Source organism: Urocampus carinirostris, chromosome 8 (assembly GCF_059441175.1).
Source record: "Urocampus carinirostris isolate Australia breed hairy pipefish chromosome 8, RoL_Ucar_1.0, whole genome shotgun sequence".
Taxonomy (NCBI): Eukaryota; Metazoa; Chordata; class Actinopteri; order Syngnathiformes; family Syngnathidae; genus Urocampus; species Urocampus carinirostris.
The window spans coordinates 41,837,956-41,864,735 of record NC_142356.1 but is presented as its reverse complement, the minus strand read 5'-3'; the positions used below and the strand labels follow the sequence as shown (position 1 = coordinate 41,864,735).

Below are 26,780 nucleotides of genomic sequence, written 5' to 3'. Positions count from 1 at the left end.
ATAACGGACCTCTAAAAAGATGTGAATATAATTAATAGTTAAGATTACTGAGTGCAGTAAAACCTCAGCAGTTCTTAAAAGCCCCACGAGCGACTCAAATCGTGTAAAAAAATGCACTCTTGAATGAAAATATATGCAAAAACACAAGAACTAGCTCCTAAACCGTAGACACATTGGTTTAAATGTTGTAATCTGAAACACTCTTTTAAGAAACGAATAAATGTTGCAGCCATCTTATTTCTACAGAATCCCGATTGAGGATTTTGCAAAGCTCGCTTGTCTCGGTGGTGCTTTTAGCAGTTGACGTCCACGTACCTTTCAAAGCTGAGCCTTGCATGTTGTTGTTGCATAGTCCCACGACTCAGGTATCTTCCACTTTATTTCATGGTTTTGTTCTCTTGCCACTCTAGCTAATTTGTTTTGATGTTATGGCGTGCCGCTAGATGCCTTGGTTAATTCAGTGTAAATAGAGCTTGCTTCGTCCTTCAGTGTAATTTACCTTCAACAGTTGAGTTCTGTGATTCAGGGTCACGATGCTTGAAAAATTCAGCTTCGCTCTTGCAATCTTTTATTAGCTTTTCTGTTTTCAGCTGTATCCAGATTACTTTGTATTTTGTAGTTGCTATGCAGGGATTCACTCCAGCCTTCATGTCCTGTCACTGGTTGAAATTCATCCTTGGTAAATGGTCTTCATTTATATAGCGCTTTTCAAGTCAATGATGACCTCCCAAAGCGCTTCACACTTACCCATTCACACACACACACACATTCACAGACCAATAGGGAGTCAGGCATGCAAGGCACCTACCTGCTTATTGGGGGCATTAGGGATTCAGTGCCTTGATCACGCTTAAAGTATGGAAGAAAGCGTCAGAATTTTGCAAACTACTTTTTGTAGAGTGTCTTCATTGAACGCGCTTCGGTGCCATTCTCAGCAACACTTTAATGCAGGGGTTGGCAACCCAAAATGTTTAAAGAGCCATATTGGACCCAAAATATAACAAACGCCCGTTATGTCACCAGAAACATTGGGCATGGAAAAGTTCTTGCATTCTTCATTGCCTAAGTGTTCTGCAAGCAAAGTGCTCCTGTGTTTATGGACAGCATCGTTAAGATAATGGAGGTATCACATAGAAACCAAATAGCACCTTAGTGAAAGTTTAGCTTAAAATGCATCCTTTCACAAAGAGCCGTTTTTCCCAGAAGTTTTCTTGGAAACTAGTATTTTTAAGAAACTTATGTTTGGAGCTGCAATGAATAAAAGCTTTATATAAGCCTCAAAGAGAAGGCAACACAAACTGTAGACAGTGCTGTGGAAGAGTATTTTCCTCCTTCCTGATTTGTGTTTTTTGTATATTTATCACTCAAAGGTTTCAGACCATAAAACCAATTTTAATAGCACTCAGAGACAACCGAAGGAAATACAAAATGCAGTTTTGAAATGTGGACCCTGGCCAAAAATAGCATCCATGGGAGAGGTTCCAAGCGAAAACCACTGCTATCACAATAGAACAAAGTCGTCGAACATTTGCCAAAAAGCATCTTGATTATCCGCAAGAATTTTTGTGAAACATTCTGAGGACTAATGAGGCAAACATTGAACTCTTGGAAAGGTGTGCAGCCTGTTACATATGACCAAGAAATGGCAAAGCATTTGACAACAAGAACATGATGCCAACAGTAAAGCATAGGTGGGGTAGTGTGATGAACCGTAGAAGCTACGTTGCTGCCTCAGGACCAGGACAGTTTGCTGTGGTTGACAGAAGATCCTGTGCACTCAAATTCGAGCACTCTTGGATCATGCAGCAGGACAACAATCGGAAACACACCAGCATGTCCCGCTTTGAATGGCTCAATTTTTTTTTTTTTTTTAAACCGAATCGGAGGCTCTGGAAAGGCCAGGTCAAAGTCCATATTTAAATCCAGATGAGATGTGACCTTAAACAGGCAGTTCATGCTAGAAAACCTCCAATATAGCAGATTTGAAACAATTTTGCAGAGAAGAGTGGGCCGAGAATCCTCCACAGCGTTGAAAAAGACTACCAATTATCATAAATGTTTGATTTCTGACATTGCAGCCAAACTTGCCGTTAGGTTCAGGAGGAAATTACTTTTTCACACAGGTTTTGATTTATTTATTTTTTTTGCCTTAAATGGAATCAACGGTTCAAAACCGCGTTTTGTATTTCCTTTAGTTGTCTCAATGTGATATAAAAATTGGTTTAATGACCTGTAACCTTTGTGATTGATAAATATGCAAAAAACACAGAAATCAGGAAGGGGGTACTGTATATATACTGTATACATCTATGGAAAATGTTAATGTTTGTGTCCCTACAGAAACCGTATATTTTTCAACTATTAAAACGGGAAGGTATTTTACATAAACCACTTTAGAGAAATATATACACAAAGGGCAATTGACTCACAGGTTAACCAGCATGAAAACGTTTTTTTTTTTTTAATTGAAGCACTGATTTTGCATATCACAAGAGGTTAAAGTATCACCACAAATGACATATAAGTTTTGGGAGTAAAAAGTGTGAGCAGAAACGTTTGCGTGCTGAGCTAAAACCTAAACAATTCCACAGAATAATAGACAAATGAAGCTTAAAGTGCTTGTGATATTTCTGACTCTTCAATGCAACATATACATAAGAAATTTCATGTTTTAAACCAAGATCAGCCTTTAGAACAGGGGTCTCCAACATGCTGCCCATGGGCAGCTGGGGGGCCCCTAGGAACAGTTGAGGTGCCCGCGGACCTGTTTGAAAAATACCTTACCAGTGCTGGGTCATTGTGATTTTCAAGTAAAAATGTTTTTTTAGTAGTTGACTGAGTCTATATAATTCTACTTCCAACAATTAACCTGCAACATAATAATGACATGGTAAATAGTTATTTTAGAAATGCCTATCAAACTGGGTGCCATTTGTGCTAATTAGTAACAAAAAGTAGCTCTTTACTTTAGAGGAATTCAAAATTACCAAAAGTGTTTTATGAAGCTACATTTTCCGGCGTCCCTACATAATAGTTGGAAGCTTCCAAATTACATGATCTGCAAAGCTTTCAGGACGTTAATTTGGCAATTTGTGAACTACGAAGCTAAATGAGTACAACAAAGACGATGAAAATTTTGTTAGCAAAAGGCTTAAGGTTATTTTTTTAAAATGGAGAAATAATGACGGCCTTTTCACTGATTTCTAAACCAAATATCCTTGCAGGTAACAACCAGAATGAGAATATTGTGGGATTGTGAGGGCTGTGACTGTTTTCTGTAAACAATTAAGAACAATGCGGGCTTTAGTACCACAAAAAGGGGGTCTTAAGGCATCAGCACAGCGCTGCCCATGTAATCCTCACAGTTTAAAAAAAAAAAAACAGTATGTACACAAATGCATTCAAGTTCTACCTGCAAACCATTTTGTTGGATTAAAGGCAAGAAAAGCAGGCCGAGGAGCAGTGTGTTTGTCCGCCGTTTCGAAGCAGATGTGGTCAGGGGACCTGCCCGTCCGGGCTGAGGAAGTACCTAACAGGAGGGCCGGCGAGGTCTTCCTCCCCGGCTCGTTCTGGAGCGAACGATACGGTAAGGTCTACGTACTGGCGGCCTGCCGACGGCTTGATCAGCTTTTGCATTCTGCGAAGAGGATGACACGGTGAGCCAATTAGGGAAAGCAAGCCAGGAAATTAAACACAGTAGCCCCTGGGTCACGGTGCCTGTAGCTTACGATGTTTCACACTACAGTGTGGGATATTTTTTTCAGCCCTTTCTTACAGAAGTTTTCTTGCCAAACATAATTTACTCATTCAGTGCCATAACGTATATACCTTTTCAAAAGCATTGTCCCCAAGTGCCAAAACATATATATTTTTCTTTGGTTACTCAGTGTGTATCAAGCCTCTGAGAATGTTTAAGTCTAAAAAAAAATCACTTGATGCCAGGAATGGCACTGATCAGATCTTTCTCAACAGTGCCTATTTTTGCTTCATGTATCCACCGTATGACAACCTATGGCAGTGTGTAGGCGGCCCATATGCCGAGTACGCGCAGTGTGGTGAGGAAAGCAAAGATATTAGTCCAGAAAGTGTAATAATTCAAAGCTTTATTCTTTAGAAAAAGAAGACAAAGTCCCTTCGTTATGATTGGGGCAGAGAGGATGGCTTTTCGTTAACGCCCGCAATCGTTAGGGTGATTGAAATCGTGTGATTATGTCACCAGAAACACCGGGCACTGAAAAGTTCTTGCATCGTTCATGCATAAGTTACGTGTTTTTGAAATAAATTATCCTGCAAGCAAATTGCCTCTGTGTTTATGGAAAGCATCGTTAAGATGTTGGCGGAATCACATAAAGTATATCTAAAAAAAAAATTGCACGGAAGTGAAAGTTCTGCTTGAAATGCATCCTTTCACTAAGAGCCGTTTTTCTCAGTTTTCTTGGAAACAAGTATTTTCAAGAAACTTAGCAATATTCAACTGTTGCTTCTTTTGATGCGTCCTAAAATGAGTCAAAATGTCAGCAATTGGCTAACACCCGCATTTACCATTTGAGGGAAATTTGGCATTGAATGAGTTGACAAGAAATGTTTTTGTGTGCCTAAAAACTTTACTGTCTTTGAGTGTATGACTGTGCAGATTACGTGCCTCACACGTTAAAGAGGCGTGATTCAATGAAATCAAAGCTATATTGGGATGTGACGTAGAGCAATTGTGTTATCGCGAGAGAATGCTGTTTTTCCTGAAGGATTTAGTTTTACTGTTTATGAGTGATGGAGTGTTTGGCTAACCGGAATTGTCACAGTTCAGTTTTTAATTGTGCCGGCCAATCAGGGGAAAATTTTAACAGCACTAGCCAATAAGTGCGTGGCAAAGTTTGAAAGCAGCACGCTATGACACCCACCCACGCACCATAGATCGGCAGACAGCAGCCCAACAAAGCTTTGCAGAAGATGGAGCATGGCAATATAATCAAGTACTCACGAAAACAAAACTAGCACAGAAAATGCACTTTTCTTTTAAATTCGAAAATCGCATCGAAATTGCAATTCTGGTCTCAAAAATCGCAATTCATTGAAGTTAGAAAATATGCTGCGGCATCATGTAGACGCTGACATTCTATTGGCAGAACTACCACCCACATAAAGATTATGTGAGTTAGTGTGATACAAAAACATAATAACCAAAGCTTGCAGTTATCAAGAAATAGGAAGAAGGCGCAAGCATCTTTACCCTTTCTAACAAATACAGCTTTTACTTACCCCTTAACAATTCGGTAAAATTTGCCCAAAACCCCAATCCAAGTCGTACCCAAAGTTAATTGAATGTGTAGAATGGGCATCTTAGCTTTAACAGCTGGCACAATACCTTGAAGCCTTACTTGGTCGCAGGTCAAATCATCTGAAAAACTAAACATTGTACTACTGTATACACATTCTTCTAAAGGTATGTCAAAGCGTTTTCAAAAGTGGTCATTTGGAGATGACCGGTTTAAAACTCTAAAACCTCTGCAACTGTGTATTTTACTTTTGCTATTTTTTAGACATTGTGAAAGAGTTGTATATGTTTGAGTTTCAATACACACGTTTTTTTCCAGCTCTGATTTGAATATAACCCGTAAAATCGCATACATTTACGCTGGAAATTGTATTTGCTAACCAAATCAACATTTGAATAACTATTGTGTTAAGGGATTAACCAGTCAACGATTGGGATGATTATTAACAATAAGGAGGTGATGAAAACAGGAATTTCTTCTAAGTGGGATAACATCAACGCAAGTGGACGTTTAAAAATCTTAATTTGATTCCTCTGTCTACTGCCTCCTCTGATCCACCCACTCACTCTAACGGACAAGCTCAACTCACGACACACCAGAGGTAAATACAATTTGAATTTTCTTTACATGTATATGTATATTTGTTATTTTATCATATACATCAAGGGTGGGCAAAATCTTTTGAGTCATGGGCCAATTTTTTTTTTTTTTTTTTTTGCCATTACGGTGTCTCATAGGATACCAAGGCGAAACGCGAGAAAAAGAAACAATGCATGCCTATCCAATCTAATAATAAATATACATGCGGGTACAGGTAAATGTTTTTTTTAAACATTTTATTTTATTTGTTCATAGATAAATTTGATAAATAACTTGATGAATAAAGAGCGCAATAAAAAAATACAGGTACAGAATAATGTATCCAGCTTTTTGAATGTTGGCCTCGAGTGCAGTACACATTGTTTCATAAAATAAATATATTTCTATTTACGGAAAGAGGAGAGTTGTCAAAAAATGGGAAAGACTGCCACAAAAAAAACAACAAATATACTTTTTTACCATCAGATATGAAATATTTTTACCATTTTTGTTGGGCGCGCAGGATGAAAAAGCTTGGCGGGCTGTAAGTGGCCTGCAGGTCATAGTTAGATATACATTGTGTTACTAATGTTTAATATTTTATATGACATTTTCACTTGGAGTTCCAGGCAGACATGGGGACTTGAGACTTAGTGACTTGGACTCGAGTCGACTCGAGTCGCTGTTTTTATGACTTGTGACTTGACTTGGACTTGGCAATCTAAGACTCGGGACTTGACTTGTGACTTGACTTGCCCAAGAAAAAAATACTTGGGACTTACTTGGGACTTGAAGGTGAAGACTTGAGACTTACTTGAGACTTGCACATGTGTGACTTGGTCCCATGTCTGGTTCCAGGGGTATTGATAATGTTGTTTGATCATTTATGGTGATCTAATGGACATTTTCAGTGACCATAGGTTTGTGTTTCTTTTTATATTGGATCCCCTTTCGTCTCAAAAATGCTACAAAGAAAATCAGAAAGTTCTCGTTATACATTCTGAAGTATCATTTTCAGTGTTTGGCAGCGCTGCGTGCGCCAATTAGTATAGTTTTCTATTCCCCACCATACCACAATTTTACCCTGCAATCCCTAGCTCAGAATGGACTGACGTCATATCCTGGATGTCTATTCTATAACGTTAATAACGGAGCTTACGTGAATTTTAGTCTTTTTGTGTGTCCCGGTATCACAGGCACGTAGAGCATCTTCACCCCGTGGACCACCATGGTAGGTTCGATTCCATACTTCTCCTGAAATAGAAAAATGATGAAAGTATATAAGTATGAGAAGAAGTAAAAAAAAAAAAAAAAAAGTCAAAATTTGACTCACCTTGACTGCATTTATAAAGTCTGACAAGGTGAAATCCTCGTGGCCGCTGATAGTCCAACAATCCCAGATGGAAAAGTAGATATTGTCTCTAGAAGACACATTTTTACAGCTCAATTTCCACAACTGTAGCTAATATTAGCCTTATATTGTTTCTAATCTAAAAAAACGTATTTGTGATCCAAAAAAAATAAAACTTTTTATTTTTAAGCAGTTTAACAAATCTTTTTGTCACACTACTGCTATAAATGTTATAGTCCTTCAACAGTTTTAAAAAAAATGTGCATGTGCCATCTAGTAACACATACATACATACATACATACATACATGCATTTAAAATAATTTTCAAGATAGCAAAACCACGTCTCGTGCTGAGTTGTGTTTGCAAAAAAGCATGGCATTGTTCAGCATCTTTGCTTTCTTCCAGTCATAAGCAAATGAACTAGCATCCATCCATATCAGTAGGAGGCAGCAGATTACTATTACTACTTTTCTTTAATATTTTAATTTGCTCATGTCAAGTCAAGTCATTTTTATTTGTATAGCCCTAAATCATGAAGTGGAGCAGGATATTTATTAAGTTATTGATGTTGCACTGCAAAAATAAATACATTAAATAAAGTAGGGATATTGCACTTAAATGTTGCTGATTGTTTCTTGTTTTACGAAGAAAAAGTTATAAAGTGGTAATAACATTTTTGTTCCATTGGCAACATGATAATTTAAGCTTTAAGAACAAACAAACATGAAATTGGCACCAGTAATTAACTTTTGAAACATTTGACGGACGTTTGCCTTGAGTTTTTCATTTTAAAAAAAGTGTCTTAGCTCAGAAAAGTTTGATTAACACTGCCCATAAAACAGGCTAAATATACATTTTATTACCCAAGAAAAACAAGACCAAATTATCAAAAGAATAAGCTGGTATACTCACCAACACTACCGTTTTATGCGTTAGACTACTGTTTTTTTTGTTTTTAAATCTGCCGTTTTTTTCCAATACAAACAACAATTCTTGACTTGAGACTAGTACTATAGTCTATGGCTGCTTTATCTCGAAGCGAGACTAGGTCTTTGGTGTAAATGAGAAGTCGACCTATTATCAGGTGTGTCCATTATCGGCAGAGATATTTGGAATTTGACGAATATCGGTATCAGCATTTTTTTTATTCGACGGGCCGATTAAAAATTTTTACAACTGGGTAATTTAAGCTAAGATGCAGCAATACAAAAAATGAACCATTTAAGTTTTAATGTAACTTTATACGAGTTGCTGTTATTTTTGGTGTAAGTGAAAGATTTGTTATGTTAGTTGTGTTGAAATTCGAATTTCATTTAGTGTAAAAGGTTTCAGAAAGCCAAAAGTTTTGTTTGAATTTATAAAAAAATATTCTTTGTTTTCTTTTTGCATTATTACAATTATGTTACGCCAAATTTCAAGCTTTTACAGTAAATGTATAACGGCTCCAGATATCAATTATTGTCCTCCTCTTATTACTAATATAGTAATCGTATCGGCCCTTTAAACCCCATAGCAGCCGATCCCGAGTGTTAATGAACGGCTCCAGCGATCACATTATATTTTCGTTTTGGTATAAGTTTGCCACCTCTAGTTTTAAAAACATGTTTTTTTTAAATATTCTAATGGCGGATTAATTTTCAAGCAACTTTTTAAGTCAAAAGGTTGGCGTATATGAGTAAGAACATTCCTTCCTCATGCTGCAATTACCTGATGAATGCCCGTTTTACAGCCGCCGGCTCAGTCAAGACCACAACAGGGAGGGCAAGGTTGAAGAAGCAATTTTTGAACGATTCAAAGCCAAACCCTCCGACAACCTTGATCAGCTCCAAGGCCACCTACACCACAAATTGGATTGATTATACTTAGGTAACTTTATCAACTCTGTTTAGAGCTGTACTATATTGGAAGAAAAACGTATCACGATTTTTCAGTGATGCAATTTTAGAAGAAAAGTGCATTTTCTGTGTTAGTTTTTGTTGTGAGAACTTAACCAGTACATACATTCTTCCATGAGTGGCGTTGAAAATGAATGGGGGAAAAAAATAAAATTACTTAAGGCATCATGTAATAAACAGGTTTTTCTATGGGCCGGCAGACTTTTGAAAAGCAAAGACATGTCTGTAAGGTGTAAACAGTCAATGGTCTTATTGAAGTCTTCAAATGGCCACTTTTGTAAACACCTAAGGTTATATCCTTAGAAAATTTTAAAAAACCCTAATGTTTAGTTTTTCAGGTTGTCAACTTTAACTTAAGTTGTTTTCCAGCTAAGATTCCCATGCTACACTTATCTGTAAGCAAGTGATTGCAAAAATAAATAAATAAAAACCAGGCGAGAATAAAACCTTCTATTTATGTGTTCCAACTTAAATTACTTACTGTCAGTAGCACTTGCAGTAATTATTTTAAATAAAGAAACAACTTCAGAATTCTTCACACGCCTCACAGAACAGACCAAACCGTCCTGATTCTTCGACCAATTCATCAATACCATTCAAATTACTTTGGGTATGTCTTGGATTGGGATTTTAGGTGAATTTTAAAGGATCATTAAGGGGTTAAACTTAACTAACAACGCCCTCTTCTGGGGGAGCTTCGCCATGGTTGTTGTCTATAACTCATTGTAAAAAACGGCGTGTTTTGCGATTACACAATCACATCACCATATCAATTCGATTTCGGTTAATCGTGCAGCCCCGACTATGCAACAGAAATGTGATAACTCGATTGCTCTCACCAATCCAGCCACAGCTCCTGTCGCCGTAGCAATAGCAGGGATGATTTTTCCGGCAATGCGTTTGGTCTTGAACCTGTCGGCAGGCTCGATGGAGTACATCTTTGCTCGGAGGGAGGACGCTGACGTCACAAAATCCAAGTGGCCGTTGCTGTCGTCGTCTTTCTCAAACTCTAGCGGCGACATCCGTAACCTGTCTACGTAACCATGAGAATATTACCTATCGTTACTTAATGTAAAATAAATATAAACTACGATTGAAATCAACTGTTTTCTTTGGTGCACCTGCTTTAACAAAGTCGCCAGCGATAGCATGTTGTAGCTGCCCGATGGCCGCTCTCTCCTCTTCACTGCTAACGGGCATTTTTAATTGATCGGGCTTCTTTGCCGCCTCGTCTGTCTCAATACTCTGTGACGGAGGCGGCGGGCAAAAGTAAATCGGTTTGGTTAGTAGCTCATTAAACACCAATGACGATAGTAGACATTCAAGATTTATTTGACTGTCCTGGCAGTTAATGAGGCACAGTAGACCCCGGGATACGACATTGATTCGTTCCGAGAGGGGATCGCAAGGTGAAATTGTCACATGGCGGGAGATGGAAAACAAAGTAAATTAGCTAATGCGTTCCGAAACCCCAGTACCACAGATAAGAAGATTAAAGTAACAAAATGGTATTTTGTAAGTACTACCTATATGTTAGTATAGGTCTATATGATTGAAAAACAAAAAAAAATGCAAAGGGAAGATGACATTTGATTTACCTTTCGTGTGAGGTGATCCTAGCTGATACATTGGGAGTTAAAGGGTTGATTGCAAGGGGTAGAGGAAAACGTGGATTAAAATAAAACTGAAATTAAAAACCTCTAGTTGCGATGATTGTCATAGGTTGCTGACCCCTGACCTATGCTCACTAACACGAGAAGTCGAGTGACAAATATCCACAAATTAGCTGCTTTTTTCTGATAAGGTTTTATATTCAATTACACATCTGCTGACAATTTAGACCAACATAATCGTTTTCCCACTAAATATAGTGCCCTTTAGATAACCATATGCTAAATGCTCTGAATTTATAAAGCGATTTTCAAGTCACTGTATACCAGCCATTCAAGGCAAAAACCTTGTGTCCCATGTTGTTATGCAAACGTTTTAGAACTAAGGGCAGAACTATACAAAGACAGGGAAAGCCCTTCATGTAGTATGGTGGGGAAAATGGTGTAACAAGCAGCCCACCCCCAAAAAAAACAGTCCACAAAGTCCACACGGTAACGCGAGATCACAGTAAGGAAATAATGCTATGACCCAGGGGTCTACTGTGTAGAAACTATCTCAATGATTATTCAGGCATACTTTGATAGAAGGTTGGTAATCAGGAATCTTCAAATGAGAAAGGATTTCAGCCACCGCCTCTTCACAGAGGTCCTGAAAATGGTGTTAAATAATCACAATAAAAGACTTTGTGTACATTTTGCATGTGCCAAATACACCACGTCATTGACTAACCTTCTCCGAGTAAGGAATGTTATAAATGGCACTAAAGAGCCGGGCCGTGCTGACGATAAAAGAGAAGTGGCTGAAAGAAGCGAGCAAAGAGCTGAGCTGACGAGTCTTGCAGTACACAAGAACGGGACTGATAAAGAAGTTTACTCACAGATGGTCTTTTAGGTCAAAATCAATGGGAGCCGGAGGTCTTTTGGGCGACTGCCAAAACAAACCTAGAAAACCAAGATATAAGTGTTTGTGATATTGCTAAGTACATCATTTGCTCGTTTGTCGGGAACTTACTTCCATCTTTTAACCTGGTGTCCAGTGGGAAAGCGTGCAGAAGCTGCAGGGCCTGCATGGTGAGATAATTTCATTTAAAATCTTAACCAGTACTCAATCAACTTGAAACACATTTTTACAATTTTATTTTTTATAACTTTTTTATTTCTCACACACAATTCAACACAAACAAAAATATATTGACATATCATATTAAATATTGACATTCCCATGACAAAAAAAATAAAAATAATGAAATGAACAAAATTAAAAGGTGAGGTGTTAAGACATCAAGTAGAAATTGTATAATAGGCTTCCATCTTTTCTCAAATTGATCTAATTTCAATTGAACCGCAACTTCCAACCAACAATATATTTTATTTCTGTCTGAATACTTCTCCAGAAATCTAATATCTCTGGGCAATCCCAGAAACAATGGGTGAAATCCCCCACCCTCCCACAGTTCTGCCAACATATATTGGATGTATTCTTATATTTTGAATTGATAGGTGTTTAGAAGTAACAGATTTTTACTTTCCATTCAAACTCCCTCCATTTCGGACTGCCTATGTGTCAAAGTTTTCTCCCAATCTTCATCCTTTATCACTACAATAGCTTCCAGTAACCATTAGAGCATGGGTGACCAAAAGAAAAAAACACTAACATAAGAAAAACATATTTAAATGAATAATAATTTTAAAAAACACACATAACATACGTTTTAATTACTGTACATGAATAAATGTATATTCAAGTATTTAAAGAAAATCAAATAAAAATAGAAATCAAATAAAAAGGAAATGCCCCCCCAAAAAACAAATAAAAAAGATTTTAAAACGTTTTTAATACATAAATGCATATTCAAGTCTTAACAAAAAATGAAAACAAATTTTATATATATATATATATATATATAATATATATACACACACACACACACACACACGCACACACAATTTTCCCCAAAAGTTAATATTAAAAAAAAAAATTACATACCTTTATATTTAGGTGTATAAAATAGTTCTTAAGTTTAAAAATCAAATTAAATTCAGAAAATAACAGATCATGATTTATTCAATCAACTAAAAATACAAACATGCTAAAAATTAAAATTCAATTTGTAATTATTGCAAATAATTATATGTATACACCATAAAATAGTACTAACTTTCATCAGGGAGCAACAGAAAGTCAATATTTTGCTGGATGAGAATTTTAGGGTGCATTTACCTTTATCTTAAATTTCTACTGTACCAGAAAATAATGACCCAGAAAAAAATACAATTTTCAATGAAAATGAAGCATTTAGCGATAAATTTAGACCGTCATCTAAACATTTACCTTTCTCTTGAAATATTTTTCAAATTTAAGCCGAGCCAAAGTTATGCACTGTTCCCAACAATGAGGCCGTCTGTTGAGCAGTTTGATGACTTCAAACGAGCCCTCTAAGCTTGCCCCTGCCTGCATCCTCTGTACATAAATATTAAGGAAACATGTAGAAAAAAAATGTAGAACATGTTGCTTATTTATAAGAAAGGACTACTTTGCACCTGTAGCACAAATTCGGCTGATGTGTGTGTCTGCCAGAAAGAGTTGTACATAGAAGGCTTCTGGACAAATCCATTCTCAAACTATGTGGAAGAGAAGACATTAGAACAAGCTTTAATGAGTTAACGAATGGCTTTACAGCATCTACCTTATCCCTGGCCCACTGGATAGTGTGTTCTATGACTGAAGGAAATGACTTGAGGGTGCAAAAGGGGATTTCCTCTTCTGGGGGATCTCTCTGGAGAATCAAGTAAATGATTAATTCCTTTGGTATATTTTACCTTTTCTTGCAAGTGTACTCACATGGCTATTATAGGACTCAGTCAAATTCGGCACAATGATCTCTGTGTGTCCTTTCGTTCCCATAGTCCCAGAGTCCAAGAGTGCTCTCTGATTGGATACACAGCGGCTTAAAAAAACATTAAAAAAAAAAAAATGCATTGAGGCCATGATCACAAATTAAATTGCAGTTGTGATGTTTTTGTGTTACAAAGTGGAATACAAGGAATAAGTATTACCATATATTCACGACCATAGGGCGCACCGTATTAAATGACGCAGTTTCCGTAGCCGTTTTTTTCCTGTATTTAACAGCACACAGGGTGCACCGTATGATGGGGCGTGGGTGCCCTCCGTGGCTGAATCTGATGTGCCTAAATTTGACTCCCCTGCAAAATCTGACTCGTCTTCGAGTGAACTATGCTTCCCAGCGCTGCAGAGTTAGTGACATTTGCATATGTCTTAATAAACAAATTACCGTATTTTCCGCACTATAAGGCGCACCTAAAAGTCTTAATTTTTTTCAAAAGCTGACCATGCGCCTTATAACACAGTGCGCCTTATATATGGCTAAATATTCAATTCGCAAGGTCTCGCAACTTACTCAACAGCCGCCGACTCGATTTTACCCCGAACGTGGAGTAGTCCGCGGTGTATGCTGGGATTTATATACCGGCGATTCATTGGCTAACCAATGTGTCAGTCATCATTTGAATCGATCACTATTGGCAGAAGTTATCCGGAGCCTCGGATTGGCTAGATGGCCAAAACAAACCCTGCAATCGGCCGAGTTTAGCAATGGCGTAGCAAGTCCGCGGTGTATGCTGGGATTTATATACCGGCGTTTCATTGGCTAACCAATGTGTCAATCATCCGTTAAATCGATCGATATTGGCTGAAGTTATTCGGAGCCTCGGATTGGCTAGAGGGCCAAAACAAACCCTGCAATTGGCCGAAAAAGATGTGTCAATCATCCGTTAAATCGATCGCTATTGGCTGAAGTTATTCGGAGCCTCGGATTGGCTAGATGGCCAAAACAAACCCTGCAATCGGCCGAGTTTAGCAATGGCGTAGCAAGCTTGCTAAAGTACGCCATAAAGAAACATGTTTCATTAGTCTGGATTGGTAAATATTCTACTCTCCTGGATTTACTTCACTCACGGTTGTAAGAAGACCATGATTGCGTATCATTATTGAAGGTGAGAACTTAGGTGAGTTATGCGGCTTTATATTTTCCCGGTATCTTGTTTTAGAACGATCTTGATGTTGCTGTGATGAGTTGAGTGAATTAAACTCAATTCCAAGTGTTTATTGTCATATGCACAGTAAAGTTGTGAGCGAAAAAGAAAATAGAAACATAGAAATGTTTGGCATTTCTTGAATCCCAAGACTTCAACCTTCCGAATGATATTTGAAATGACGCATTTAAGTGACATAGTACGGACACCGCATCCGCACGTGTCTACGACACGTATTTGCTTCTTTGCAAGCTTTGGGAATGTTAACGGGGTAATCAGTTGGACTGAACTATCTGACTGTTTTGTCGACGTTCCCATTGTAGCGCCTTATAATCCGGTGCGCCTTATCTATGGAAGATATAGGACCAAAAACTATTTTTTGGGGGTGCGCCCTATAATGCGGAAAATACGGTATATAGACTACGATCGCTATTTTGTTCTTATCACGCCAATGAATAGATACGCTAAATACGCTATGGCGTTAGCATCCATGATTATTTCTATAAACAATGGAAGCATTGCGTGTGACGTCACGTGTCCTTCCGCGCATGCAGGACATAGTGGTGTTCACACAGAGGACGCACAAGAGCCACAGGACATCGCATATAAGTCGCATTTAGATGAACACAATCTCACAAAAAATTCGGAATTGAGCATTAAGCTCTGCAGTGCGAACGTAGCCTTATAGACACGCCCACAGTGACACCACATTTACCCTTTTAGAAGCTTCATCTACGTCTGTCACTTTAGAATTGAAGAATTTACTTTTATTGTCATTCTTTGTAACCATGCACACAGAACGAAATGTCGATACACCGACCCGTACAGTTAAACTGTAGCGAGCCGATGCAGCCGCAGCCAAACAGGGCTGCCGCCATTTTAGACCCAACTGCTGTGTTGTCAGTCATTAGGTGACCAAACCCCCGAATTCCAACCCTTAATGCCGAGCGCTAAGCAGGGAGACAATGAGTACCAATGTTGTGAGTCTTAGGTATGACTCGGCCGAGGCTTGAACCAGCGACCTCCCAGTCTCGGAGCGGGCGCCCTACCATCTAGGCTACCGAGCACACAGGATGCACTGCACGTTAGGGCCGCCTCACAATTTGAAGATAATCTGATACTTTGATGTGTGCCTTATGGTCGTGAAAATACGGTACTTATAATTTTAGCTGGGCTACCAGGAGTTCAGAAAGCATTGGCTTACTAACATAGTTATCTATCCCCAATTCACAATTTCACCTTATTTCCCCCACCTCACAACTGTTTAATGTCGTATGCCGGGGATCTAATGTACCACTTGGGAATGCATCAGTTTGTACTCACCTGTCCACATATCTCCGTGCTTCAACATTGTCCAGTGCTGTGACCACCAGGTTCAGGCGAGAGTAGAAAGAGTCACTGTAGATGCTCTCTGTAGCAGGACACACTTTGTTGAGGTGAGCGTCTACCTGCAGATCTGGGTTGATCCGCAAAGTGGCCTCTGCTGCTGTTATACTCTTTGGTTTCTGAAGTGAAGAAAAACAAGCACATTGAAATGTAGAAAGTTGGAGTAAAATATGATTGATTTGAACATGACCTGACTCGCAAGTTGAATTTTCTCTCAGTCGGACTCATAATTCAATCAAATACATATTTTACATTGAAATGGACTGAAATGTCTTGAACCTGAGGCGTTGTGCGTGTGAACAGCAGTGTGTGGATGAAAAAAAAAAGGTTCGAGCAGTGCATCATCAAGCAAAGCACACTTTTCTGACCATGTTGTGCGTATCACTACGCTGGTGTTTTAAAATTTTGCCTCCCCTGTGTTTTAGTTAGTCCTAAATACTTACATAAACCACTATCAAACTCAGTTTTCCTCTCGCTGTATTTTTAAATATGCACAATTGTATGCTTGTCTTTGTTGTTGTAAGGGTGCGCCCTGTGTAGTGTTGAATACAGAAAAAGAACCAGCTATGGAGACTGTGGCTTTTAAAAACGGTGTGCCCATGGTCGTGAAAATACGCTACTTTAAGAATAGAAAAATGTGAAATTAGAAAAAAACATTCCAAAAATGAACAAATATCTGACTGGGTCAAAAACATTTCAGGGAGAAATGGGTGATCATTTTTGCAGTGAAAGAAAAGAAATGACCAGAATGCCTGCAATGATCCTCTCACCTGAATATGCTGTGGTCTGAAAAGAAACTGCCTATTTAGGTTGGACTTTTCTATGAGATCTGGATCTGTAATGCAAACCTTAAGAAAAATCCAAAATATTACATATTTATACGGTACAAAAAAACATAAGAACTAAGTGCCCACCTCTCCTGAGCTCTGAGACAACCCCACTCCAAGCAGGGCAAAATTTTTCAGCATTTCACACCCTATGGCACCGCAGCCCACCTGCAAGAGAGAAAATTGGTCATGCATCTGAAATTAGTCCGACAAATATTGTTTAGTCAGATAAAACTTACCATAAAGACCCTGAGCTTGTTCAGCTCGACACACAACGATTTCCCAATACAAGCTCGCAGTCCATCGTAACGGTCTCCCCAAGGAAGAAATTCCTCAGTAGACAGAGACTGAAGTGGCTTTACTACCTCAATGGCATCAAGATAAAACTACACCCAACACAAACACAAATGATATTAACAGACCTGACAACATAGCAAATATCAGATTGGATGACCTACCAATTGCTGCAAAGGTGCAAATTTCCCTGTTATAGCTTTAAGAACCTCCTGACTGGCGAGGCCTCCTACAGCAGCTGCGAGTGGAGGTAGCGTCCCCCTCGCTGTCCTCGACAGCCATTGAACCAACTCTGCATTCACGTGAACCTGAATATTGATACGCAAGAACAGCGATCCAAAATGTGACATTACTAATATTTAAAGCTTTTTAGTCCATACTGAGGATCAAACCCTTACAACTCACTTTGCTCCTGAGCATTTCATTCACTTCCTCAGTTAACTTCAGCATAGTGTCAGCGTCCTGTAAACAGCTAGTGGTATAATGTACATCCATTACTGAATCAATGTGATATAGACCAACATATTTTTACATATAAATGTGTTATTTACTTAAAGCAGACAGAAATTCTGCAATTACCTGATGTTGGGAAGCCTATTGTGCTGTTCCTGAAAGGTGTCCAGAGCTACCATGGCACTGTGGATCTGTAGTGGTGCCTGGTGGGAAGGTGGAGAGGTAAAAAATTAAAAAAAAAGAAATTATATATATATATGAAATGATCTGAAATGATCGGCATTTATATAGCGCTTTTCAAGACAATGACTTCCCAAACCGCTTTACATTGTGCTTCACATTTCCCAATAGCGGCCGTGATCTGTGCAGCCATGTAAGGCGCTAACCTGCTTATTGGGGGTAATTGAGGGTTAAATGTCTTACCCAAGGACACTTCGACATGTAACACGGACAAGCTGGGATTCGAACTGGGATCCCTTAATCCTAAAATGATCGCTCTACCTCCTGAGCTACTGCCACCCCCGATTTATATATATATATATATATATATATATATTATAATGTTTTTTTAAATTACAAAAAAAACTAAGTACAGATTTGATTTGATTTTACATTGAATAACAAATACAGCAGTCCACTGGTTATTCGCAATTCAATCATGGCTAATTCCCTTATAAGCTTTTTTTTTGTAGTCGTTAGAAAATCAATTCTTTTTTAATTCTCATCATAGAGTCAGGGAACTTTGTTGAAGTAAGTTGAAGAGCTACATTCAGACCAAATTAGAGATTTTCCACCCTTGTACAGAACCTTTGGCCAGTCAATTATTAATGACGAAATAATAATAATACACCTGGTCTCAGTCACCTCTGGTTTACTGAAGTCTGGGGTCAAGACCTGAGGATCCCGCAGCTGTCTCTCAAGCTTTTCCTGAAACATTTCAGATTGTTACATTAAAAAAGAAAAAAACATCAAAAAACAACCAGTTTACCATCAAATGCTTTTGACTTACAAATCTGAAAATCTTTGGGGTTTTCACAAGGACAAAAAAACCACCATGTGCATATGCTTGTAGTTGAGACGTGTCCCCTATTGTGAAACTGTGAGGTGAAAGTACTAACAATAGAGACAAAGAAAAAAAGAAAGTACATCTTTAACTTCACAATCATAACAGCTTGGAACAAAAAGCGTGAACCCAAAATTACACTAATACCTGAAACTAGTCTTGAGGTGCCGTTAAGCTCCACCATACCGTTGACTTCTCTAAAAATGACGCTTTGGCCAGTCTGGAGGCCATGAGGCTGGTTGTCCAAGCAGGTGACAATGCCAGGATTATCCTATGCAGAAAAACATAAAAGAAAAAACACAGTCTTTCTCCAGTGATTGGTAGTCACAGAATCTAAAATGCTTCTTGACAGTTCATAATAATCCACCACTACAGGTTGCTGTAGCGTAGAATGGAGAATGTGTACATTTGTGGAGGATCCACTACGGGAGCCCAAAGGATACAACTTCCAACAAAAATCTGGAGCCTGAATCCAGATTTTCTTGTGTCAGCAAGAAGGAATTTTAAGCAGAAAGAGGACAAAAGGGCAGTAAAAAATTAATTTGTCAGGCTTCGGGACTCTAACTTACAAAACTCAGCAACAATAAGCTGTGAAAGAGTGACACTGAAGGACAAAACAAGCTTTATTTACACGAAGCAGCTATCATTAAGAATAGTGGCTAGCGACGATCCATAGTCTGCAGCCAAGTAGCTAATGTAAGTGGCTCGAGAAAGAAACAGTGGAAAAAAGTGGAATATGCCTTCATCACAGGACTTGGCCATCATTACGTGCAGGGCTCAGCTGAGTGAAAGTTGCAGTTAAGTAAAAAAACACCAATGGGACAGAATACGTTGGCGAAATTGTCGTTTGGCTTAATTGCAGGCAAAGTCAGCTTCTTCAAATGGTGTCTCAAGTTGTGTAATTTCATTCCTAAGGTCATTGAAAATTACATGTTTACGAGCTAGTACATGAGTTTTTGCTTATTATTTGAATCAATTGTGTTTTATACAAATAAATAAAGTATTTTGAAACCACACGGGGGTGCTATATAATACACATTGGGGCTCTAAATTACAGCCAAAATGTCTTTCAATTGAAAACAGTTAGCCACTCACATGCGTGATGCTTTGGATGAAAATCTCCTTGGGTTCCTCCCCAGTGGGATCAGAAACTTCAAACTCCTCTCCAAAATCGCAGAAGACTCGTGCACAGATGCCATATGTGTCACAGGCAATGAACTGCAAGGACAGCGTTACCATAGTTGGTTTAAAACAATAACAATTGACTAGAAAAACACCTATTTTGGTCAAAAGCTATGCATTACTTGGGCTTATTTGTTTCAGAGTTTTGCTTTATTTTGCAAGAAAATCTAAAAATTGGTCATATTCTTTAAAAACAAAATTGAATTTAGTCCGCTTGTACAAAAAAAAATGAATTCCCTTCTCAAAAAGGGCCATTTTGTTTTAAACAATGGGTCAATTATAATATAAGCTTGAATAAAGTTTGTTCTTGTAAAATAACCCAAACAAACTAGTTGTTTCCAAAGGAAATATTAATTTGTTTATAAATATTGAAGAATTTGATCATGTTCAACAAAAAACAGGTAACGTTGACTGGGGTGTAAATAGAAGTATTGTACAAAACAACTTTAAAGAAAAAAGGGTGAGAGTGTACAGGCTGTATTTATAATGTAGTTTAAAGTCATACTTTGATTGGCGGGCATTGGGAGTGGCAAAACTCATTGACTCTCTTCTGAAGGCTGAGTCTGGCTTCAGTCAGAATCACACACTACAAAACCAAGATGTCAGACATCAAACATTACATGCGGTCTTTTTTTCAATAATTTAAAGTGGACTATTGATTCTCTTGATGAACATACCTGATACTTTTGGAGAAAGCGAAGATCAGTATTGTCATCCAAAGCCGAAACAGAAGTGTCCACGTGCACGTAAGGGTTCAACTCTGCAACTCGAGGGCAAACCGCCTCTGCCCTTTAGAAAGGAAGAAAAAATAATCTTCAAAATCAACATGGATGTACACAACTTTTATGTGTGAGAACAGATAATCGTCATTACCTTTTCCTCTTGCTTAGAATATCTTTTTTGTGAATGAAAAAGTTGCAGCCGAGATCCCACGTTTTACACTGCTTTGCGTCATGGAGGGTGACTGCCTGAACATTAATAACAAACAATACCTATTAATAATTTTCAAACATTAAATTTTGGATGCACAATAACTGTGTTATCCTAATTTATGACTGCAATAAAGGAGTACCAAACATTAAAAAAAAAAAAAAATTCCATCTGGCTGATAATTGCAACATCATATTTGGCCAGTATTAGTTTGATAACTATTGACCTGATAGTTATTGTGCATTTTACCAAAGTGGAACAATTTTACTTGAAAAGTGATACCTATAAAATGTACTTATCCTCAAAAGAAAAAGTTGGTTGCAAAGCCAGAGTGGAAAATGCACATAAAAAAGACACGGCGCAACAAGATAGACCAAACAAAAACCAAGCTTATCTCAAAACATTTTACACAACATAATTTCTAATATATTTAAACAAAATGTTTATAATGTCAAGGGAAGCCATTCAGCATGTAGGCAAAGCAAGCACAAGACTATGCTGTATCATTTTCAGTATTGCCTAAAGTTTATGGAAATTACGTACCTTCACGCCAGCCAGGACAATATTCTTTGCTGTAAAAACAAAGATGCTTTCCATCAGATCTCAATTCGCTAGTTTTATCAACACCATTGACACATAATGTGTAGATGAGCGCAATTGAATGGTAAAAAATAAAATGGTGCTATTCAGAAAAAAACACACATTTATGTTCGATACAATGTTTTTTCTACAAAAGTGACAAAACAATTGTAATAAAGAAAGAATAAAGGAATAATGGGAAAAAGACTAAGCTTATCTTTGTCTTAACAGCTTTGATTTTCTACAACTAGTGATAAAAATTCTACTTGGGTGAGGTTGTTGGGGCCGTGGTTTGTTGAAAAATCACTAGGGACCAATAGGGAGTGCCATAAAGCTGCATGGCCGCATGCAGCTTCAGAGCCACTTGTAACAAAAGCAGATCTTTATCGATTTTGTTTGCATTTTTTGGTGGTGCTTTGACACCAAACCTAGCTTAAAAAACTCTCAAAGGCCTAAAATACAACTGTAAGTTTTCACAAAAATCGGTTCTGCCGTTTAGGAGCCTATAAGACACATACACACATGCAAACCAGGATTTATATAAAAGTTTTGATTACATAGATAAAAAAATGAACAAGTAAAAATCAACTTAAACCGGTTTAAAACAAACTCTAATGGAAATAACATTATTAAGTCCAAAAAATATCTTAACGCGTATTCACCCATCTGTAAAATGCGATTATAATACAAATTCGCCACTAACTACACATAAACTTGTAGTGTTTTCATTAGGAGTCAGGTATAAGTGTGCATATTGTTACTTTACATTGATCCAAACAAAAATTAAAAATAATCAGTAAAAACTTAATTTTGATTTAAGTAATGCCCACAAATTATTTGATACAGTTCTTATATTCCTGTTATCTACAACAATTTTACATTAGTGCAAATTGACCTATTGTTCTACTCAGCAATCTCAGGCATAATAAATGAAAATAATTTGAAAGCTTACCTATCTCTATTCCTAGTCCTCCCATTCCACTGAGAAACACTGCGGACTGGGCCATCTGGTGCATGGCAATGTCTCCCAACACATATCGCTGGCGACTGAAAAAGAAAGGAGTGTTGTAATTATTAGTAGTATGCTGTGAATACAATAGTAGTTGCCCTTGAAGACCTTTTAGCTCACGAAACTTCCGATCACTTATCACTTGTGTGTTTATTGTACATTTGCTAAAACCTGTGTTGCACCAATATTTACTGCTCTCACGCTAGCCACCAACTCTTTGACCTGCTACCTTCTGGCAGATGCTACAGGTCACTTGACTTGACTTAAAAATCAAGACTAAACAAGCTCAGGGCCATCACTGCCTTTTATATTAATATTCTATTTCTTAATTGTTATTTTTGCACAATGCACTATTTTCTGATGCCATTCAGGAGAGAATACAAGCACTACTTTGTAAATATTGCTTATACATCCTTGTACTCTTTTTTGTCTTGTATAACATTTTTATCATAGAGAGCCAGGAATAATCTCGTTGTAAACAATGCGCACTATGTTGCATTCAATGACAATAAAGTCAATTCTATTACCTGTAAAGAGAGTCATCGATTTCCATCGAGTCTTCAGCCATTCTGGGGAATGGACAAAGTGGGGGAATACACTGCCCGAAAGATAACGATTTTTCCTAAAAAAAACGTAAAGGAAAAAAAAGAAAAACACAGAGGTGTGAAGTCGCAAATACTAATGCTTCTCATGAAAGACACAACGCACAGTGATGAAATGGCTAATTGTACGCTAGGGAAATGTAGTCATAAATGAGGTAATACTAGAAATAACGTCTTGCTTTAAAGAACATTAAAACAACATTTATAACAGAAATCACACACTATATGGATTTTAAATTTAGCTTCTATGGCTCGATGTAAGAGTAGCTAGCTACCAGTGACGAAAAGCGACACGAGAAAACGAGTTGAAAATAGTAACATACAATTGTTAGAGTTTAAATAGCTAACAGTGGACGTATAAGTGATTATAGTGTGATGAGACTACGAATACGATACAATTTGTGGTTAAAAATAAGAAATCTTTCATACGTAGATACTTGTCAGTGTGCTCAAAGAAGGGTGTTGCGTGAATGGCTCTGATTGGTTATACATTTGGAACGTTTCCGGGTTAACGCGTTCATGTGACTTCAGTCGTCGAATAAACTGGCAGTCATTTTTTTATACAGTGAACCTTTGCTATAAGGCGGTTCATTTTTCACGGTCTCGCCATCGTGCATTACAGTACTATCATTTGACAGTACAGACAAAGAGTATTTGTCAACAAAAAACGTTGATAGACAAATGAATAAGGTTTTAAAGGGTTATGTTCTTTGGTTTCAGGGTAAAATTGAGAATTCAATTGTATAATAGTGGTAAAAACCACAAAAAAAGGTTTATATTTCAGAGATTTCGCTATCACGTGTTCTTTTTGGAACGTAAGCCCTGCGATAAAAGAGAGTTCACTGTAATTCATTTTTAAGTGAAGTCACAAAATAATTACAAAAATGCACTAATAAATGGCTTTCAGCAAATACATATACTGTAAAATCAATCTATCCATCTACCCTGGTAGTATCCATCGAGAGGGGTGACAAACACATACAAAAACAAAGAAAAGAAAAAAAAGGAAAAAGTAGCAAAAACACACAAAAATCAGTGGTTGGCTAGATTATGTAGCCAGCAGGGATTTGGGTTTGTGAATAACTGGCCCTCTTTCTGGGGCCGACCTGACCTGCTGAGGAGGGAAGACCTTCACCCTAACTGGAAGTGACTTTTTAGAAATATAAAGAACTCTTTAAGCCTTTCATTACAGGGTACACTAGTGCAGGCCAGGTCACAGGTAATTAACAAGCCTGTAGCCACGAGAATGTTGTCTGTAATGCTAGAGCTAACTGGTGCTATGCTAGATTCATGCAATCCACATAGTTTTTGTAGATTAGAGCATCTAATTGGCTGCACCACACACCCTGATCTGTTCTCTTCTGTAGCACCTTCTGTGCTCTAACCTCTGATTCTCCCTTTTAGGTGATGAGGAAGAAGAAATAACACTATTTTATGCTCTTATCCACTCCACCTATCTACAATATTACTGCTGTGAGGATTCCGGGCTGCACCTGCCGCAATTCAAGGCACAAGATCTTGGACAAGCAGCCTCTGCACCGTAATCTTACCAATCCACCAGATATTGCAGCCCCAGACCCCTCTGTCTGAGTGGAGAAGGCGTCACACGGTGTAGACGGGACTCCCGTCTAGCAGAAGAGGGGCTGGAAGTGGAGGTGCCTCTGGCGTCAACAGGCTCTGGTAGATTGGCTTGATGCAGGAGACGTGGAACATCAGATGGACCCTCATGGTGCTGGGCAGGCAAAGCCGAACCGCTGATGGACTGAGCAGCCGCTCCACGGCGAACGTTCCCAGGAACCGGGGAGCCAGTTTGCTCGATTCCACCCGGCGGGGAAGGTCCTTGGTGGACAGCCAAAGCCTATGGCCAACCTGGTGGACAGGAGAGGGGGTCCTCCGGTGGTTGGCACAGACAGAGTACGTGCCGACAGCGTCAACAGGCTCTGGCGGACCGGCTTGATGCGGGAGACATGGAACGTCAGATGGACCCTCATGGTGCTGGGCAGTTGAAGCCGAACCGCCGATGGACTGAGCACACGCTCCACGGTGAACGTTAACCGGGAACCGGGGAGCCAGCTTGCGCGATTCCACCCGGAGGGGAAGGTCCTTGGTGGACAGCCAAACCCTCTGGCCCACCTGGTGGACAGGAGCAGGGGTCCTCCGGCGATTGGCCCCAACAGAGTACGTGCCGACAGCCCGAAGCAGGGCAGCACGAGTATGTGGTAAGGTGCGGCGGCAGCGGCGGGCGTTGGCGAGAGACGAAGGACAGGAGGCCTCTCCCTACTGGATGGGAAACAGTGGTGGTTGGTAGCCGTAGACGCACTGGAAGGGAGACATGCCGGTGGACGAACTGACCAGCTAGTTGAGCATATTTCACCCACACCAGCTGTTGAGCCCAGGAGAGAGGTTCTGGGGAGACCCCGCAGCGTAGGGCCGTTCTAGCTCCTGGTTGACGTGCTCAGACTGGCCGTTCAACTGGGGGTGAAACCCCGAGGAGAGCAGTGTTCTCATTTGCCGACGTCCCTGCGTCCTAGACGCATAATTTTTCCTGGGGTCACATAGTCTCGAAGGGCAGCACGGCGGCGCAGTGGTTAGCGCTTGTGCGGCACAGTTCATGTCATGGGAACCTGTCGTGGGTTCAAATCCAGCTCCAGACTTCCTGTGCGGAGTTTGTATGTTCTCCCCGTGCTTGCGTGGGTTTCCTCCGGGCACTCCGGTTTCCTCCCACGTTCCAAAAACATGCATTTCAGGTGAATTGGCCGGTCCAAATTGTCCCTAGGTGTGAATGAGCGAATGAGTTGTCTGTCCCTGTGTGCCCTGCGATTGGCTGGCAACCAGTTCAGGGTGTCCCCTGCCCCCTGCCCGGAGATGGCTGGGATGGGCTCCAGCCCCCCCCACGACCCTAATGAGGATAAGCGGTACAGCTGATGAGATGAGATGAGATGAGATGAGATGAGATGAGACATAGTCTCGAATCAACGTTTTTTGACACAGAATTGTCATTATTACCCGATTACATTTTTTTAAAACAAAGATTTACCGCAATCCAAACTTTTCGTCAGGCAGATCCGGCAGATGTTGTTTTGGTCTCGCGGTTCGAATTTTCGTCTGCAAGCCAATCGATCTCGAGTTGTGTGGTGAAAAGTCCGTCTCTTTTTAGAGAACCGGCTTTTTCGGCTCAACTCATTCAAGAGAGCCGGCTCTCAAACGGCTCACTTGCTTTGATGCATTATATTACGAATTATTATGTTGTATAAAGAAGTTAAGAAAAAAAGGAAGTATAAAAGGAGAAAATGAAAAAAAGACAGGTTTGTGGTTATCCCTTTAATCGGTATATTACCAACAATAATTTGATGCAGAAAATGAATTAATAATTTCATGATTAAAACTTAATGACTATATAGATTTTTATTATATATTTGTCACCGATTTACAATTTCAACCTCGATAACACTAAATTTTAGGGACCCATAGATCTCTGTTGGGACCCATAGATTTTTGAGGATCCGAGTCCCCGGGACTCATCACTTTTCAGAGGTAAAATGAACACTGGGAGAGACTCAACAAAGCCCCCAGCAGACGACAGAACTCCTTCCAGAATCTGGAGGAGAACTGGGGGCCCCGGTCGGAATCAATATCTTTTGGAATGCCATGAAGCCTGAAGATGTGGAGCTGGATTTCCACTCAGCCTA

The 26,780-nt window shown here is 39.1% G+C and overlaps 1 protein-coding gene across 2 annotated transcripts; it reads right to left on the bottom strand.

Annotated features, from left to right (window-relative positions):
• Nucleotides 1-2,432: 2,432 nt before the first annotated feature.
• uba6 (ubiquitin like modifier activating enzyme 6) lies at nucleotides 2,433-23,573 on the bottom strand. Of its 2 annotated transcripts, none has more exons than XM_088342740.1 (32): nucleotides 23,521-23,573; nucleotides 23,017-23,111; nucleotides 22,433-22,527; nucleotides 21,445-21,473; nucleotides 20,845-20,939; nucleotides 20,649-20,760; nucleotides 20,477-20,557; nucleotides 19,885-20,007; nucleotides 18,937-19,060; nucleotides 18,736-18,839; nucleotides 18,591-18,653; nucleotides 17,853-17,929; nucleotides 17,679-17,745; nucleotides 17,438-17,581; nucleotides 17,219-17,365; nucleotides 17,067-17,147; nucleotides 16,923-17,000; nucleotides 16,090-16,271; nucleotides 13,553-13,658; nucleotides 13,398-13,487; nucleotides 13,252-13,332; nucleotides 13,043-13,171; nucleotides 11,723-11,774; nucleotides 11,589-11,652; nucleotides 11,441-11,510; nucleotides 11,288-11,359; nucleotides 10,222-10,345; nucleotides 9,940-10,133; nucleotides 8,913-9,040; nucleotides 7,186-7,273; nucleotides 7,012-7,106; nucleotides 2,433-3,637 (listed from the first exon to the last, which is right to left on the bottom strand). In XM_088342740.1, exons 2-32 carry the CDS (start codon nucleotides 23,055-23,057, stop codon nucleotides 3,496-3,498), a joined length of 3,078 nt encoding a protein of 1,025 aa, XP_088198866.1. In that variant the 5' UTR covers nucleotides 23,058-23,111; nucleotides 23,521-23,573; the 3' UTR covers nucleotides 2,433-3,495. The 2 variants fall into 2 exon arrangements, with proteins under 2 accessions (XP_088198866.1, XP_088198867.1); XM_088342741.1 differs by lacking the exon at nucleotides 23,521-23,573 and adding an exon at nucleotides 23,415-23,433.
• Between the last annotated feature and the right edge of the window lie 3,207 nt (nucleotides 23,574-26,780).

Coding starts and splice junctions, on each gene's coding strand:
- uba6 (XM_088342740.1), bottom strand. CDS start 23,057: ATGGCTGAAGACTCGATGGAAATCGATGACTCTCTTTACAG. Junction 22,528..23,016: donor ATCGATGACTCTCTTTACAG/GTAATAGAATTG, acceptor TTTCTTTTTCAG/TCGCCAGCGATATGTGTTGG. Junction 19,061..19,884: donor TCATCCAAAGCATCACGCAT/GTGAGTGGCTAA, acceptor TTTTCTGCATAG/GATAATCCTGGCATTGTCAC.